This window comes from Ictidomys tridecemlineatus, chromosome 8 (assembly GCF_052094955.1).
Source record: "Ictidomys tridecemlineatus isolate mIctTri1 chromosome 8, mIctTri1.hap1, whole genome shotgun sequence".
In the NCBI taxonomy this organism is placed as follows: domain Eukaryota; kingdom Metazoa; phylum Chordata; class Mammalia; order Rodentia; family Sciuridae; genus Ictidomys; species Ictidomys tridecemlineatus.
The window spans coordinates 115,273,654-115,290,370 of NC_135484.1; the positions used below are offsets into that span (position 1 = coordinate 115,273,654).

General features: G+C 54.2%; 1 protein-coding gene across 9 annotated transcripts in view; it reads right to left on the reverse strand.

The window, feature by feature from the left end:
* Positions 1–245: 245 nt before the first annotated feature.
* The window catches only part of Ppard (peroxisome proliferator activated receptor delta), a 73,519-nt gene continuing 57,047 nt past the window's right edge, over positions 246–16,717 (reverse strand). For all 9 annotated transcript variants that reach the window (XM_005318775.5, XM_040282527.2, XM_040282528.2 and 6 more), the window contains 6 exons: positions 15,198–15,428; positions 6,619–6,773; positions 5,773–5,911; positions 3,779–3,981; positions 3,156–3,606; positions 246–2,311 (listed from right to left, as the gene is read on the reverse strand). In XM_005318775.5, the coding sequence (XP_005318832.1) occupies positions 2,064–2,311; positions 3,156–3,606; positions 3,779–3,981; positions 5,773–5,911; positions 6,619–6,773; positions 15,198–15,327 (1,326 nt within the window). In that variant the 5' untranslated portion in view covers positions 15,328–15,428 and the 3' untranslated portion in view covers positions 246–2,063. The remainder of the gene's footprint in view (positions 2,312–3,155; positions 3,607–3,778; positions 3,982–5,772; positions 5,912–6,618; positions 6,774–15,197; positions 15,429–16,717) is intronic.

Below are 16,717 nucleotides of genomic sequence, written 5' to 3' on the forward strand. Positions count from 1 at the left end.
CGCATGCTCCTCTTTGATGATGCTGTGGTGCCAGAGTCTCCTCAGAGGCACAGCCCAGGGCAGTGTCTTCTCCAACTCCAGACTGACAAGGGGCGAGTTGGGGGACAGTGGCAACCAGTCAGAACAGACCTCCCTCCTGACACCCTTTGACATCCACACCCCTAGCCCTGGATATGGAGGAGGGGAAGGAGCCCAGTGGCCCTCAGAAAAGCACACAAAGAACTGAGTCAGCTTCAAGTCGACTCTTAAATACTTAATTCCCATTTATTTAAAGTTCTGTCAGTCTGTGTACACTATTTATATTAAAAACACAGGAAGCTGGGGCTCCTAGCAAAAATATACATTTCAGTACTGGAGACTGCTCAGCCACTGAGAAGAGCGGCACCTTCAGCACCAGACCTGGGTGGGGACAGGGACAGGCAAAGAGCTCCCTTCAGCCTCGGCCCCAAAGGCCACACCCCAAGCTCCAAAATCTGGTCAGCTGGGGGGGAGGGGAGAAGAAAGGGTCTTGCTAGCAGAGTGATCCTGGGACACAGAAGGCCACCAAGCTGGTAGGGGCAGATGCTGGGCTTGTCCTCTCTCAAGCCATCACCTCTCAGTGCTGCACTTGGGTGGAAAGGCCCCTTGGGACCAGATAGGGTCCAGGATACAACCCTGGCTCTCCTACCACCTTCTGAGACCCTAGCTGGTCCCTCCCCACACAGGCCTAGGTGGGCACACCTCCACTCAGGAGCTGGGGGCAAGGTCCCCAGTCATTTGAGGCGGCACAGGGAGAAATTCAGGTGATCAGTGGGATGAGAGCAGGGCAGGGAGGGTGGCAGAGGGCAGGGCTGAATGAACGGGGGAAGCACAGGATCCCAGGAGCAGGTCCTGGCTGGCTCGGGAGGATGGTCCTGCCCGCCCAGAGGTCTGCCAGCCCTGGGAACAGCCCCTGCGGCACCACCTCTTGGGGAAGGGAGGGAGGGCGGGCCAAGACCTGTGGTAAAGTGATTTCAGTGCTGTGGTGTGTGCTGGAGCATCCGCTCCAGGGAGTGTGTCAAGGAGGGGCCGGTGCCAGGGGCTCCTGGCTAGAAAAAGGTGCGGTGGCACTGGGTTCTGACAGTTGTGTCTGCTGAGTGGCTGCTACAAGGTAGGGGCAGTGCAGTGCTGATGGAAGGCCCGCCCCATGCCCCCTGGCCTCTGACCCCAGGACGCAGACCCCGATATCTGGGGTCAGAATTAAGTGTGCTATAACCCAACCACTCCCACCTTTCTCCTCTTCAATGGGGGTGTGGGGCTTCCACCTGGAGGGAATCCTGCTTTCCCTCCAGGCTGGGGGGTGCCCCGCAGCGGCCAGCGCAGGGGATCATCAGTGACGTTGCTTTAGAAGACTGGTATGAAGAATGGAAGGACGCTGGGTGTCAGAGGGCTGGACTGCTGCTATAGAGTCGGCCAGCCTCATTCTTGAGCAGGGGAGATCACTTGGGGGAGGCCTCTGGCTCTTGGCCCAGCCCCCCCCCGGCCACTGTCCCCTGCAGCAGGGACCCAGTGACTGCAGGTTATTGCTGCAGGCATTCTAGGCCAGGCTTCCCCAGGAAGCCAGGCCCAGAGGGCATAGTGTTTCTTTGGATGGCTCAAGTCTTTTGCTTGAAGAAAGGAGACAGAAGTGGGGTCCCTGTGCCTGTAGGGCGGAGTGGGACAGAGGACGCCCACTCCCTCCCCTGGGAAAGGAGGGGCAAAAGCAGAAGTTCTGTCTTAGGCTGCTGGTGAAATAGTACAAAGTTCTCACAGACGAAAGAGAAGACAGACGTGGGGCTGCGGGAGAGACGAGAGGAGGGAGGAGGGGACACAGCTGCAGAGGGGAAGGGAGCGGAAGAGCCAGAGGCACTGGTAAGACAGGAACCAAGACAGGGGGACAACAAAGGCAGACAGAATCGGGGAGCAAAGAAGTGGGGGAAAGGGACCATGGAACCAGGGTCATGGGCGTGGGAGTGCGTGAGTGTGACCCTGATGCTCTGGGCTGTGCTGAGTGCTTTCCAGTGGCTGGACCCCTCTGCGACCTGCAGGTGGCCTGGACACTGGCTTCAGTACATGTCCTTATAGATCTCCTGGAGCAGGGGGTGCAGCAAGGTCTCAGTCTCAGTCTTCTTGAGCCACTGCATCATCTGGGCATGCTCGGTAACCAGCTGCCGCAGGTCAGCCATCTTCTGCAGCAGCTTGGGGAAGAGGTACTGGGTGTCGGGGTGGTTGGCCTGCAAGTGGAACTCGAGGGCACGCAGGATGGTGTCCTGGATGGCCTCCACCTGGGGCACGTTCATGAGGCCTGGCCGGTCTGTGGGGACATGCATGGGGTCTTAGAAGGGCAGAGAACCTCCCCTTCCCCACCTAGGGGAGATGTGGCACAGGGCAGGCCTCCTTGCCTGGGCCAGACCCACCCTGTTCTCTCAGTGATGGCTCTACTGAGTGCTCTAGGACCCTGACCCGGTCTCCCCATCTCTCTCGTTCCTTGCTAACAGTTTTTCCTGGCTGGACAGGGTGCTATGTGTGGACTGGCTTCAAGTCCTGCCCTTCCCACAGACTCTCCACAAGGCTCTGGGCAGGCCACCTGGCCCGTCTGGGCTTGATTCCTCATCTGAAAATGAGGATAATAAAAAGAACCTCTAGGGTGGGGATGTGGCTCAAGTGGTAGCGCGCTCACCTGGCATGCGTGAGGCCCTGGGTTCAATTCTCAGTACCACATAAAAATAAAAAATAAAAAAAAAGAACCTCTAGCCCAGGTTGTTGAGGACCACATGAGTTATAATCTGCAAGAAGAACTGGAACAAGGACCAGCTCTGTAAGTAAGCTCTGTGCCACTGCTGGCGAGCAGGGTTGCTGCTGTACTTATTGTGTTGGAATCTGGAAAATGCAGGTAGAACACGGACTATTTCTGCACCACCCATAAATACCCCTGTTCGCAGGACGGTCAGTCTGGTTTCAGTGTTTTTCCTTCTGCCTCCATCTGTATGATAACGTGGAGCTGATTCTGCACGTGCAGTCAGTGCCTCACCTGCTCCACTATCGGATGACATGGATGTGTCCTCATGCGTCTGGGCTCAGGCTTGGCCCTGCAGTGAGGGTCCAATCCCCAGGGGACGTGCTGTGGGGCCGGCCCACTTGCTCAACCCCTCACTCACCTCCACACAGGATAATGGCTGCGATGAACAGAGCCAGGTCGCTGTCGTCAAGTTCCAGGGCGTTAAACTTGACAGCAAACTCGAACTTGGGTTCAATGATGTCACTGAAGGGCTTGCGGAGGCTGCGCAGGAACTCATGAGTGACAAAGCCACTGCCATTGGCCACCAGCAGCCCATCTTTGTTGACAATGGAGGCCAGCATGGCAAAGATGGCCTCATGCACACCATACTTGAGAAGGGTCACCTGGTCATTGAGGAAGAGATTGCTGAAGTTGGGGATGCTCTTGGCAAACTCGGTGAGCTCCCGCACGGTCTCCACTGTGGTGCACTGGCAGCGGTAGAAGACGTGCACGCTGATCTCCTTGTAGGGCGGCAGGCCGTTCACCAGCTGCTTCCACACCAGGCCCTTCTCTGCCTGCCACAATGTCTCGATGTCGTGGATCACAAAGGGCTGAAAACCAGGCCCTGTCAGAGGCCAGGCCTTGGGGGTCCCCGCCCGAATGTCCCCACACCCCTGCCTGTACCATGAGTTAGGAGAGGGAGGAGGCACGGTTCTCCCAGGAGTCAGGTGTGGCAGCGTGGACCAGAGCTGGGATTCTGCCACGCTGGGCAGTGACACTCACCGCAGTGTGGCTGGACTTGCCAGTGAGGATGCTGCGGGCCTTCTTTTTGGTCATGTTGAAGTTTTTCAGGTAGGCGTTGTAGATGTGCTTGGAGAAGGCCTTCAGGTCAGCCAGCTGTGGGTTGTGCAGGTGCCCCTCGCTGGCTGTCAGCCCCGCCACCAGCTTCCTCTTCTCCGCCTCTGGCATCCGGCCAAAGCGGATAGCTGCAAGGGGGAAGGGGACAGTCACAGAGGACCCAGGCAGGGCCCAGCACTTCTAACCTCTAACCCTGTCCCTTTACAGGTGCACATGTCAAAGATGGAGACATCATTCTGGGGCCTAAGACCTCAGGGATTCTAGAGCCATTAAGGTGGTAATGTTGAAGCCGCCCCTCAGAACCCTGTTTCCACAGTGGCAGGAACACTGTGTCTCCCTCACAGTGCCCAGCACACAGGGCCTGAACTTGCTGAGTGATTGGGCTGCCCTTGGTGGGATGCAGCACAACACAGCGTCTAGAAGACAGGCTCTGGTGTGAAGGCCGGCTCCCCCAGTCCAGCTCAGCACCTACTAGCTTTGTAACTCTGGACAGACTATTTCATCTTTCTTAAAACTTAATGGGTCCAGAGGCAGTGACTCTGCCCATATCTCAGCCACATTGGAGGCTGAGACAGGAGGACTTCAAGTTCAAGGTAAGCCTGGACAACTCTGCAAGACTCTGTCTCAATTTTTTTTATCAACTTTATTTATTTATTTTAAGAGAGAGAGAGAATAATTTTAATATTTATTTATTTATTTTTTTAGTTTTCGGCAGACACAGGATCGAACCCGGGCCGCACACATGCCAGGCGAGCGCGCTACCACTTGAGCCACATCCCCAGCCCCTCTGTCTCAATTTTTTAAAAGGGCTGAGGGTGTAGCTCAGTGATAGAGTGCTAGCTGAGGTCCTGGGTTCAATCCCCAGTACTGCAAAAATTAAATTAAATCTAGCAGACTAGGCAATGTAGTGAGACCCCCTTCTCAAAAAAAGCAAATAAATAAATATTCTCTCAGCACTCATAAATCAGTCAATGGAACAGGATATGAATCTGGCTTCTGTTAGAAGGAGAGTGAGGGATGGATTCTAGCAGCTCTGAGATGTCCTAGGAACCTCCCCAATGGCCACAATGGAATGAGGACCAAAGCAGACACAGACTGAGGGGCAGGATCAAACTACACACCTGCCAGACCCTACCACCCTGGACAAGAATAAAAGCTGCCCAGGGGCTGTCCTACCATGGAGCTATTTTTATAAATATATATTTTTTTAGTTACAGTTGAACACAATATCTTTATTTTATTTATTTATTTTTGTGTGGTGCAGAGGAACCCAGTGCCTCACGCAGGGGAGAGCTTTACCACTGAGCTACAACCCCAGCCCCTCCATGGAACTATTTAAATGTAAATAGGAGACTCTCCCCTGTCCCCTGGGGATTTGACCCAGAGGTACAGAGGGGCAGATGGACTTTACAATATCCTACTTCAGGGATCTGAAGAAAAGACTCTGCAGGAGGTGGAGCACGGGGCAGGGTTGACTGTGTTCTGGGAGAGCCTGGCCTCTGACGCATGAGGTCGCTCACTGGCTCCTGCCTGCTCCCAACAACCAAGAAGGGCTGAAGGGATCCTGCCACGGCAGCAGTATCCGTGCAGTCAGGTCATCCAGCCAGGCTGGGGTTCTGGGACTGGTGCTCCCCACCTGGTCTGAGGTGGGGGCTCAGTTCCTTTCTGGACCAGAGCAGGTAAACCTCAGGCACAGAGAAGTAGTGGCTGCCCAGGCCTGTTCAGGTAGATGCCAGACAGCGTGGGGAAGTGGCAGATCTTAGGCTCCAGGACCCGGGTCAGACTGGCCAGGTCCCAGCTGACACAGAGTTCACTGTGTGTGGGTACCTCCTTTCAGGATACACTGGGTACATTCTGGATCCTGGTTTGAGGTTGTGCGGATCCAATAGCCCCTGTGCCTTGCCGGGGTCAGCTCTCACCATTGTGTGACATGCCCAGTGCCAGGCATTTCTGGAAGCGGCAGTACTGACACTTGTTGCGGTTCTTCTTCTGGATCTTGCAGCTCCGATCACACTTCTCATATTCCAGCTTCATGCGAATTGTCCTTCGGAAGAAGCCCTGAGGGACCAAGCATAGGTGAGGAGAGGTCACCATGAAGGGACAGGGCTGGCGAACCTGCTCTGTCCACTGGGCTGTGCTAAAGGCCTGATGAGGCTTGTCTGATGTAAACACTGCTACAGTTTGGAAGGAATGAGGTGGGCTGAGGGTGTTAAAATTTACAACACATTTACTTTACCAGCCCAAAGAAGCCTTAAATCTTTGTTAATTTGATAACAAAACTGTGTCGTGGCTAATTTGGTTTATTCATAAACATATCTGGTTCTTTGTATTTTGTAAGTGGTGGTTAAATAAAATAATCTGTGAAATTCTCATGGATATGCAGTTAGAAGGAAAAATCTAGAAGCATCACTGGAAAAAGTGACAGACCCCAGTTCAGACAGGTGGGGAGCGCCAGTCCCAGAACCTCATCACTGTTTTGTTTTGTTTTTTTTTCCTCAAAAAGTTCTTGAAGTTTTGGTGCTAGAAACCCTGACCTCAGATAGAAGTCCTCCTGGCCTGGTCCCCAGGGAGGGGCACTGGCTACCCACAGAGTCTGAGTGTCTGGGTCCACCCTGCAGGTGCCCAGCAGGACAGGCCTGAAGAGGAACCCTCCTTTCCTGCAGAGCCCGAGGGGTGGAGCAGCGGGTGTTCTCAGAGTCCGACTCTGGGGCAGGGAAAACCCACGTGGTAGCTCAACCTGACGTGAGCCGCAGTCCCGTGCATACCTTGCACCCCTCGCACGCATGAACACCATAGTGGAAGCCTGAGGCCTTGTCCCCGCACACTCGGCACTCCATGTTGAGGCTGCCGCCCGAGGCCCCGTCACAGCCCATCTGGAGCTGGTCCAGAAGTGAGGGTGGGGAGGAACTCTGGGAGAGGTCTGTGGACAAAGGACAGAGAGGCAGCTTCACACTCTGCCAGCTAGGCCTGGGAGCCAGGGATCGGGAGGGTCCCTAAGCCTTGGGCTCAGCCTCTTCAGAGCTGTGTGTCCTGGTGCGGGGAGGGATTTTTTTGACCTGGAATGTGGGGTTAAGGACAGCTTCTCTGAGAGGATGGGGCAAAGTCTCCAAGGCAAAATTCCCCCAGAGCTGCCACATGGCAGATGTCCAGGACACACAGCTCGGTCAGAGCCTTCCTGCACTTAGCATGGTAAGAGGGTGCAGGGTTGGCCGTGCTTTGAGAGGAGGAATAGGTAAGAGGAAGCAGACTGAGGATCTGCAGCTGGTCCCGGGAAGCAGCTCTCTAGCGGCTGGTTTAGAGGTGGCGCCGAGCAAGCCCATGTGGGGTGCTGTGGAAGCTGAGGTGCGGACCTCTGTAGGGCCGGCTCTCGCAGGAAGTTGTACTATGGACATTCCAAGAGGCTCAAGTGTGCCAGGGTGGTGGTAGATGTCTGTAATTCCAGCTACTTAAGAGGCTGAGACTGGAGGATCTCAAGTTCAAGACCCATCTAGGCAATTTTCTGAGCACTCTGTCTCAAATAGAAAATCAAAGGGCTGGGGATGGAGCTCAATGTAGGGCGCCCCTGGGTTCAATCACTGAAGTAGAAGAACGGGGAAAACCTCAAATTTGTTCCCATGAAACTTCTTGCTTGATAAAAAGAACATAGGTGTCAGTCACATTGAGTTGTATGCTGCGGTTCCCTAACTAGCGTACAGATGTTTGAACCATGGTGTTTGGAGTCTTGGCAAGGAAATAGCTGTGACTATGGCTTCAGGATAGACATGATGTTAAATGACTCAGTAAGAAGCTATCTTTTCTGATTCTCCCCTTCAGACACACGGTGAAATAAATGGAAAGGGGACCTATGGGTCTCGATCTCCTGACTCCCAGTCCTTGCTGGCTTGTGGCCCACAGAACTGTCTGTCCTGCCTCTCTCTTGCTGGTTTTCTAATCTCTGCTCTCTCCTGGGATAGCTGGGCCACCTCTTTGAAGGAAAGTGCCAAATTCCCAAACCCAGGAACCAGCCACCTAAGCAGGAGCATGGCAGGGGACCTAAGCCATGGCAACAAACCCAAACTAATATTTCCAGGCCTGCAGCCCTGTCTCTACAACACAGGCCAACTGACTGAGGACCCTGCCTGATGGGCTGCTCCTCTCCTAGTCAGTGAGGTTCAGGGGTGACACAAGTCCCTAAAATGTCCTATCTTGTCCCAGTGCCTTAGCGCCCAACTTTGGTCATTCCAAGGGGAATAACGGTCCCCTACCTCGAGCTGGGTTGAGTGAGCCCCTTGATTTCTTGGGCCAGGTGCTCTGACAGGTGAAGCCTCTGTGGTCTCTTGGCCTTCACTGCCACCTGCTGCAGTCCCTGCCTGTTTGTTCCCCGCCGAACACCACCCACTAGACGTAAGCACCACAGGGCAGGGCGCTGCTGTGGCTCAGCTCCAAGACCTGTGCAGGGTGCTGGACACGTGGCAGGTCCCACTGCTCCGGGGGGACCAGCAGTCCTCATGCTGCCTGGGGTCCTGGCCTCAGCACAACTGGCCAATGGAGCTAGGCAAGACTCGCCACTCCTGGAGGCCTTAGAACAGGGACGACAAGAGTCAGTACCAGTGCCAGAGACTGTGGTAAAATAAAAGTCCTCTGTGAGGCCTGCTCAGACGCTGGGGCAGGCGGACTCCGGGCACTTCCTGAGTGGGGTGGTCTACTGCACGCTCGCTTTGCGGTCCTTCTTGTAATCCGTGCTGTTTCTGTAGTTTTGCCTCCTCAGTTAGACTTGCCTTGTCTCTAGCATCTCGGGGACCACCTCTATCACAGAGTCTTGTCCAATGGCCAATCTCTGCAGTTAAGTCCCTTCCTCCTCCCCGCGTGTGGCCCTGGAGGCTCAGCAGGTGTTTGATCTTGGGGTTGCTGTTGGCCTTGCACATGGCAATATTTATCAACAGACATTTGATAAGTACCTGCTGTGTTCTGGGAAGGACTCTCCTCACATAGCTAAGGAAGGAAGAGATAAGAAAACTGGAACAACTAGATGTGGTGGCGCTTGCCACCTAGTGACTAGGGAGGCTGAGGCGGGATGGCCAGCCTCAGAAACTTAGTAAAACCCTGTCTCCCCAAAGAAGAACTGGGGATGCAGCTCAGTGGCAAAACACCCTTGGGTTCAATCCCCAATTAAAAAAACACACACCTTGATAAAGGGCAGCAATGGCAGGTGAGTCAGTGATGCAGGATCTCAGAAGAAGCCATCGCCTTTGCCTGTCCCCACCAGGGCAGGTGACTGTTCCTCTCTCTGGGCTCAGAGGGGAAGCTCTAAACGACCTCCAAGTCAGCTTCTGGATGCTCAGAACAGCAGGCCGGGAGGGTGAGAACTCAACTCAGGAGCCACAAGGTCCCGTTCAGATCCCAGCTCCAGCCAGCAGTTCTGAGGTAAAACCCATGTGTCCCCTCGCACTTGGGCCTTGGTTTCCTTCTTTGTAGAATGGAAATGGAACAGTACCTGAGAGGCGTGGTGAGGCATGACAGGGGTAGCACAGAGGAGGCACTAAGAAGGTGGACATGCTAACTAGAAAGCTGCGGCTCTAGGGCTGGGGATGTGGCTCAAGCGGTAGCGCGCTCGCCTGGCATGCGTGCGGCCCGGGTTCGATCCTCAGCACCACATACAAACAAAGATGTTGTGTCCGCCGAGAACTAAAAAATAAATATTAAAAAAAAAAAAAGAAAAGAAAGCTGCGGCTCTGCAGTCTCCAGGCTGTGAGCACACAGTCCAGGAGGGCCCTGGAACAGGCTGTCCTCTTGTCTCTCCTGTCCTGCTGTGGCCGCTGGCTCAGGAGTGTCCAGAGCTCTGGGAAGCCTGGAGGAAGCCAGATGCTCAAACCTAACTGGTCATCCAAGGTTCCCAGAACTCTGAACTGTAAGAGAGACTCAACAGTCATTGTCCCAGGAGGGTCCCAGTTGGGAACTAGCACTAATGGGCAGGGAGAAACAGGCCTAGAGCAGCCAGGGCCTGGGTGCTGAATGGACATAACTCAAGAGTAGTGAGTAGTCAGGGAGGCCTTGGTGAGGACGCCCTGCCTATTTAGCAGAACAAGAGACCACAAAATACTGACACAACAGCTGAGAGAGGCAGGGGAGGGGCTGGGCTGGGGCAGAACGCAGTGTTGTCCTGGGGATACTGGAAAGGCGTAGTTCATGGGTGGGTTTTCCAAAGGTAAAGATTCTCTTTCTTTCTGATTGACCACTTGGCTTAAAGGTTTGTCCCAAATCATCATCACATGTGGTCTAACAGCAGCAATGGCAGAATTCCCCCCATTCCAGGGACCAGGCTCTGAAGGCCCCGCTCTTACCTCATGACCTCCTAGTTGGAGACAGGAGCAAGAAGGCGAATGGACCAGAGAGGGGCTGCGGTTCCAAAAGCCCCTCCTTCCCACAGCGAGTTCCGCCTCATGTTTCTTGGGCCTCAGGGCTGCCTGCCTGTACTGCCTGCCCACCTAGCCCCAGGCAGAGGCCTTGCTCTGGTCTATCTTGAATGCCTTCCAGAGGCCAATGTTTTGAAGGCTTTGTTCCTAGCCTGTGGCACGATTGTGAAGTGGTAGAACATTCAGGAGGTGGGGCTAGTAGAAGGAGTCAGGTCACTGGGGGGTGCCCTTGAGGGGAATATTGGGACCCTGGACCCTCCTCTTACTCTCTTTGCTTCTCTTGGGGTGAGCAGCTCTTTCCACTTTACCATGTATCTTTGCCATGATGTGCTGCCTTACTGCTGTCCCAAAAGCAATGGGACCAACCAACCATGGGCTAGAACCTCTAAAACTGTGAGCTAAAAGAAACTTTTCTTCTTTTTAAGCTGAGTATCTCAGGTATTTTGTCACAGTGATGAAGAGCTGACATAGTTCTCTCACCCTGCCCCCATCCCTGCCTCTCCTCAGCCTCCCTTCCACTGCTTGGAGGAGGTACGCTTGGTCAGCTGAGGGGTCCATCATTTGGGCCCTGTGGTCTGCCTCTGAGCATTCTCTTGAGCCACACCCTGCCTGGCCTGCCCACCAACTCTTCAAACATCTGCCAGCGGCCTAGCTGCATAGGAGGGGAAGGGGAAAAGAGCCACATCTGCCAGGCCCCTACTAAGCACCAAGTTGTTAGTGTCTTTATGCCCATTTCATTATCATCTTGAAGGACAGTATCATCCACAGATAAGGAAATTAAGGCTGGGTGAGATTAAGAGATCCACCCAAGGTCACTTGCCTAACAAACATGGGTTGGACTTAATCTAATCTGACTCGCCTGCAAAGGCAGTGTGTACGCACCAGTAGTGCCTTCTTGTTAGTGCACACCTACTGTGTGCCAGGTACTCTATTGGGCACCTCTCATCCATTCAGCTCGTATAGAGCCTCAGAACAACTCCTCATGAAAGGCGCCCCTTACTTCTACTTTACAGGTGAGGCATCTGAGACAATGGTGGTTTTATGTGTCAACCTGTCTGTGTATGACACCTAGGTTCTGGTTCAAATACCAGTCTAGATCTTGTTATGAAGGTATATTTTTAAAAGATGTGATTAACATTTAAATCGGGAGACTTTCAGTGAAGCAGATTACCTTCATAGTGTGAATGAGTCTCATTTAACAGTTGAAGGCTTAAAGAAGAAAGATTGTGTGCCCTCCCTCCCAGGAAGAAGGGACCCTGCCTCCATCCTGCCTTCAAACTAGGTGCCACGGCAACCTCCTGGGCCTCCAGTTTTCCAGTGAATTCCTAAAACCATATCCCTACACTCACGCATGTGTGCACCCCCGCCCCTACTGGTTCTGTTTTCTCTGGAGACCCCTAAGACAGAGGCAGAGGGAGAATTATAAGCAAGAACATGCAACTCCTGGGGCTGAGCTCAGCCACTGTGTCTGCTGCTACCCATGTACGTATATTCATTACTATTAAACAACATTGCTATTATGATAAGCATCAAGACAAGGTCATTGCTGAGGAAGACACCAGGTCATTACCCGAATGTTTGCACTCGGTGTAAACACCAGCCCCATCACCCAGAGAGTCAAGTATCTGTTTCACCATCTTTGATTACAAGTTTGGCAAATAGACACTATTGACCTTATTCCCACAATTTATGTGTGGCTGAGATCTCTCCCGCACATCCCGTCTCTATCACTGGAGGCGTACTGTTGTCACAGCTGGGAGGGCAGCCCCATCTATTTACTTTGCTGGCGGAGCGTGAGGAAAACAGCTCCCTCTAGCTACTGAGGTAGGGGTGAGTCCTGCAGGGACTGGGCTGGGGGCCGAGTGGCCTTCTTGCTCCTGCAGGACTCTGGGCTGGGGGCCGAGTGGCCTTCTTGCTCACAGCTGCACTGTGAGCTCCTCGGGGCAAGCACTTCTCGTTCATCATGAACACAAGCCTGGCACAGTGCCTGGCCCTGCCTGGACGCCACCAAGTACTTGCTGAGATCAGGAGAACAGCTTCTCTCTCCTCTACCTCAGAGATGCATGGGTGGGATGCTCTTGGCGGAGGAGACGAGGGGAGGGTGTGAGCCCCAGCTCCAGCTCCCGTCTCTCCGCAGCTGGGGGATGAGAGGCAGGTGAATTTCTGGTAACTTCAGCTTCCTCACTGCTGAGAGTTAAGGTGAGGCCCGAGCTGCCTGCCTCTCAGGTGGGGGGAGGTGCTGAGTCAGCACAGGGATGCACAGAGAGCCCAGGGGGGCAGAGGGCGGGATTCAGCCATGAAGCAGCGGAAGCCTTTCAGCAGTTCCTTGTGGGTCCCTGAGGGGACTCTGGGCCAATGTCATAGATTCACAGGTGCCGAGAATTGCAGTGGGTCAGATACACTTTCTTCTCGCATGGCCAGGCCTGGGGTGGGCAGGATGCAGCCTTAGCAGCGAGGAGCCTGGGCGATGGAAGTGCCATCGAGCGCCCTGGCTCACGGAGGTTTATACACCTGGGCTTCCCGCTCTGGTTTGGGTGCTCTCAAAGCCCTCCAGCCCCCAGCACTGATGAGGGTCTGTCTCTAGGACCCTCACCCGTCAGCAGTCTCCTTAAAATGTTGAGCAATTAATTTATTTTAACCTTCTGAAGTAAAGCAGTACAAGTGTGCTTCAAATTATGAAAGTAGAACAGACTTGTTGAGAATGACACAGAGGGTGTGCAGCACCTGATGGCAGAGCCACCCCAGCAGGATCCATTCCCTCAGTCAGCCCACCCGGCCTTCAGGGACACTTCTGCCATCTTACACGATACCTAAGGATTTTTAAGCAACAAGATCCTTCTATTTGACAGGACCTCATTTCCCTGTATGTATACAGACCTACTTATTCTTTCTAATGACAGAGCATCCCCCGTGGGGCTCCATGGCTGACATGAGAAAGTCCCCCCAGATGCGCCTCCCACTTCTGCTCCTGTAGCAGGGCTGCCGTGAACACGCAGCCGGGGCATCTCTGCACGCTGAGCAAGGCTCTACACCAGACGCCAGCCCTAGGGGAACTGCAGGGTGACAAATGCACACCCAGGCTGCATGCCACCCTCAGGACTGGAAGGCCAGTCCTCACCCCCGGCCAAGGGTGGCCATATGGTCCCCTGTGCCAATCTTACAGGCTAAATAAACCTCATCTTAAGACGACTTCTTTGACCCTTGATTAGAGTAGCATGTTTTGTATTCTGGCCATTTGCTAACTGGGGACTGTCTTACCTGTTTTGACTTTTTGTTTAGTGGCTTTCTCGTAAAATTTGTGAGAACTTTCTATAGACTATGATGTTAGCACAGTGACCATGTGAAACAGCCCTCTCCTGTGCCTACCTCTGCTGCATCCCTTTATTGATGAGCGAGGTCTCTTGAACCCCATATTGTACACAGAACCATGTGCGTGGCTAGGTGCCCCCCCCCCCGCCTTTAAAACCAGTAAAGCTGCCCGAGATGCCAATGCCACACCGGCCTCTCCTGCCTCTGCTCCCAGCACTGGGCTGTGGCCTACACGGAACAGTGATGTGACACTGGGCCCCAGAGGGATGTGTAGAGACTCCAGAATAGGACATCTCTATCTGCCCAGGCCCAGCTGTGGGGATCAGGTCACAAATCTTGTGCCTTCTCTTCCCTGTTCACTCTGGCATCCTGAGACGTCCCTGGCTTGGGCAGTCCTCGTACCTTCCCTCTGTTTTCTTACCGCCCCTGCCTTTCTCAAGTTCAGAAGGTGACTTATCACCTCTGGGCACACAGTCGTCGCTTCAGAGAAGGCAGGTCTCCAAAGCCATCCCAGACATCAGCGAACACACAGCATATGGGTTATTCTGAGGGGTGGGTGTTGGCTCTTTGGCCCCATGTCACATGCTCTGGTCACTGCTGGTGTCTGGGTGGATCAGGACTGAATGACAGCTCTCCCTTCACCCCAGCCCACCTTGACCCTGCTCCCTGAAGAGGAGGAACCTTGCTTTGCAGGTTCAAGATGGTGTGGCTGCAGGATCAGGCAAGAGCCTGTCCTAGCTTCACAGCCCTGCCCCACCCCGACTCAGGCACCATCTCTCCTCCCACTCCACGCAGACATGGGGTTCAGAGCCCATCCCCTGCAGGAAGCCTGCAGGGCTGAAACCAGCAGTAAGAACAGGTGTCCCCACCCGGGGGTGCAGCCTCTCACACCAGAGGTCCCTCTGAGGGAAGGGAGCGGGATCAGCTGGATGTGCTGAGTGGCTCTTAAACACCTGTGCACTCACACTAGGTGAGGAGAGAGGCTGGGGGTGGAGTGGGAAGGGGCCTGAGCAGCAGGACAACATGGCATGATGAGGGCTGAGGGGCAGACACTGCATGATGATGATCAGGACAAATAGCACAGGCCACCAGGGAATGTCTACACCACGGCTGACAGTGGACCAATAATGTGAATAAGAGAATCGAGAAGCTGAAACTGGCTGCACAAAAGTGATGTGAATTACAGTCATCCATTCTAACTGCTTAGTACTAAAGCCTGATCCAGTGCAGCTCATCAGGATGCACAGATTTAGCACCAGGTCAGCTGAGTCGAGTGCCCACTGATCCTAAGAATCACAGGCACAATCAACCTTTCTAGTGACTTAATGCAGATTGGCCCTGGATGCTGGTGGCAGCAGTGGTAGGATAACAGCAGCACCGAGGACGTGCGTTACACAGGCTCGCTCCCTCAATTCTTGTAGAAGCCCACATCGCCTACCATTTCTGTTATCCAGAAAGAAGGGGGGCAATCTGCAGGAGGTCCTGTAGCTGCAGAGCGGCAGGGAGGGGCGGGAGGCAGGCCGCTGGGCTCCAGTCTCACTCTGCTGTTCTGCACCCACAGGATGCTGTCTGCAGAGGGCTAGGAGCCTAGTTCCACCTGCTCTGCCCCTCTGCCCGTGTCCCTGGCCAGCCCTTTTCCTCACCTGTGTAGCTGCTGGAAGGAAGTGCAAGCTCTGGTCCTCCATTGAGCTCTGGGGCTCCTTCAGCCTCTGCCACTTCCGCTTTCTCCTCCTCTTCCCGGACCTCAGGGGTCTCCTCCTGTGGCTGCTCCATGGCTGATCTCCCCTCGGCGCCACGCCTGCAGGCCTGGTCATAGCTCTGGCATCATCTGGGTCTGAGTGCAGATGGACCTCTACAGGGCAGCTCCTGTTAGCCTGGACAGAGGGGAGACAGGAAGAAGTTGGGGGTGGCAGTGAAGAAGGGAGTGGCGAGTGGGGCTCGTTTGAGGGCCATGGGGAAGGAGGTCTACTCCAGCTCCTTCTTTGGCTCCTTCCTCAGTCCCTGCTGTGCTCCTCCCAGGGTCCCTCCTCCTGTGTGGTGGAGTCACTTGCCCTCCTCCCGCCCTCCTACATAAGGATGGTCACTAACCAAGTGAATGATGCGCCACTGCCACCCACCGCCACTGTGCTGCCTTTCCCTGCCTCCTCTGCAGCAGCCTTTTTTTTGAGCCTGTCTCCAGAAGCCATGTCAGAATGACTTGAGGGGCTTTTCCCACTTCCCCAGGCCTCCTGGAGACCGGGACATGCATCGCACCTCCTGACTCCCAGGGCCCCACCAGCACTCAGGTCCAGAACCCCTGCTGTCCTGAGCTCCTGCTGGGCTCAGCTCCTACTAACAGCCCTGCAATAGGCCTGGGGAGAGGAGCTTCCCCCTGGGGTCGTTCTCAGGTGGGTTAGAGGATATGACCCGTGTCCACATCCCTCAAGTAAAATACTGTTCACAAATGCCGGAGTCGGAGGTAGTGAGATCAGGAGGCACTGCGAGACCTCCTGGTACGGAACTGCAGGGACACAACCACAGCAGAGTAGCCTGGGGCAGGATTGGGGGTGGTGGTGTAGATCTGCCTCAGGGATATTTAAGCATTTGTGGGGCCATTCTCTTGGAAATCCACAGGTGGGTCAATCTCAATCTACACCTAAGAACCCTTCTTCTCTCCCCAAACTGCCCCTCCTCTGGGAATCCCCACTTTGGTGACCCACATGCCTACCTACCCACTCGTCAAAGCCAGAATCTGAGGGTGATTTGAGACTTCTCCCCCTCTTACCCTATTCTAGGTCCACCAACTTCAATGTTGGAATCACTGAGGAGTTCTTAAAAATATGGATGTCTGGGTCCATCCCTGGAAATAAATTCTCACTTGGTTGGTTTGGGGAAGAGTTTGGGCACTGGGATTTTTATTTTTTAACCACCCTGGTGATGGTAAAGTATAGCCTTGAGTCCACTGCTCCACAATGAGGCAACTCCACCTGGTAGTAAGCCGCTCCTCACCGCATTTGAACCCTATCCACTCCTTTTCCCCTGGCACTCCCTTGCTTGGGTTTGCACAGCAACCTCTTGGTTGGCCTCTTAGAGGATCAACTAGACCAGCCAAGGTTATTCAGAGTCTAAGTGGTTAGAAATGGGGGGTTAGGGACCTGTAGATATGGGAGGCACTCTGTTGATG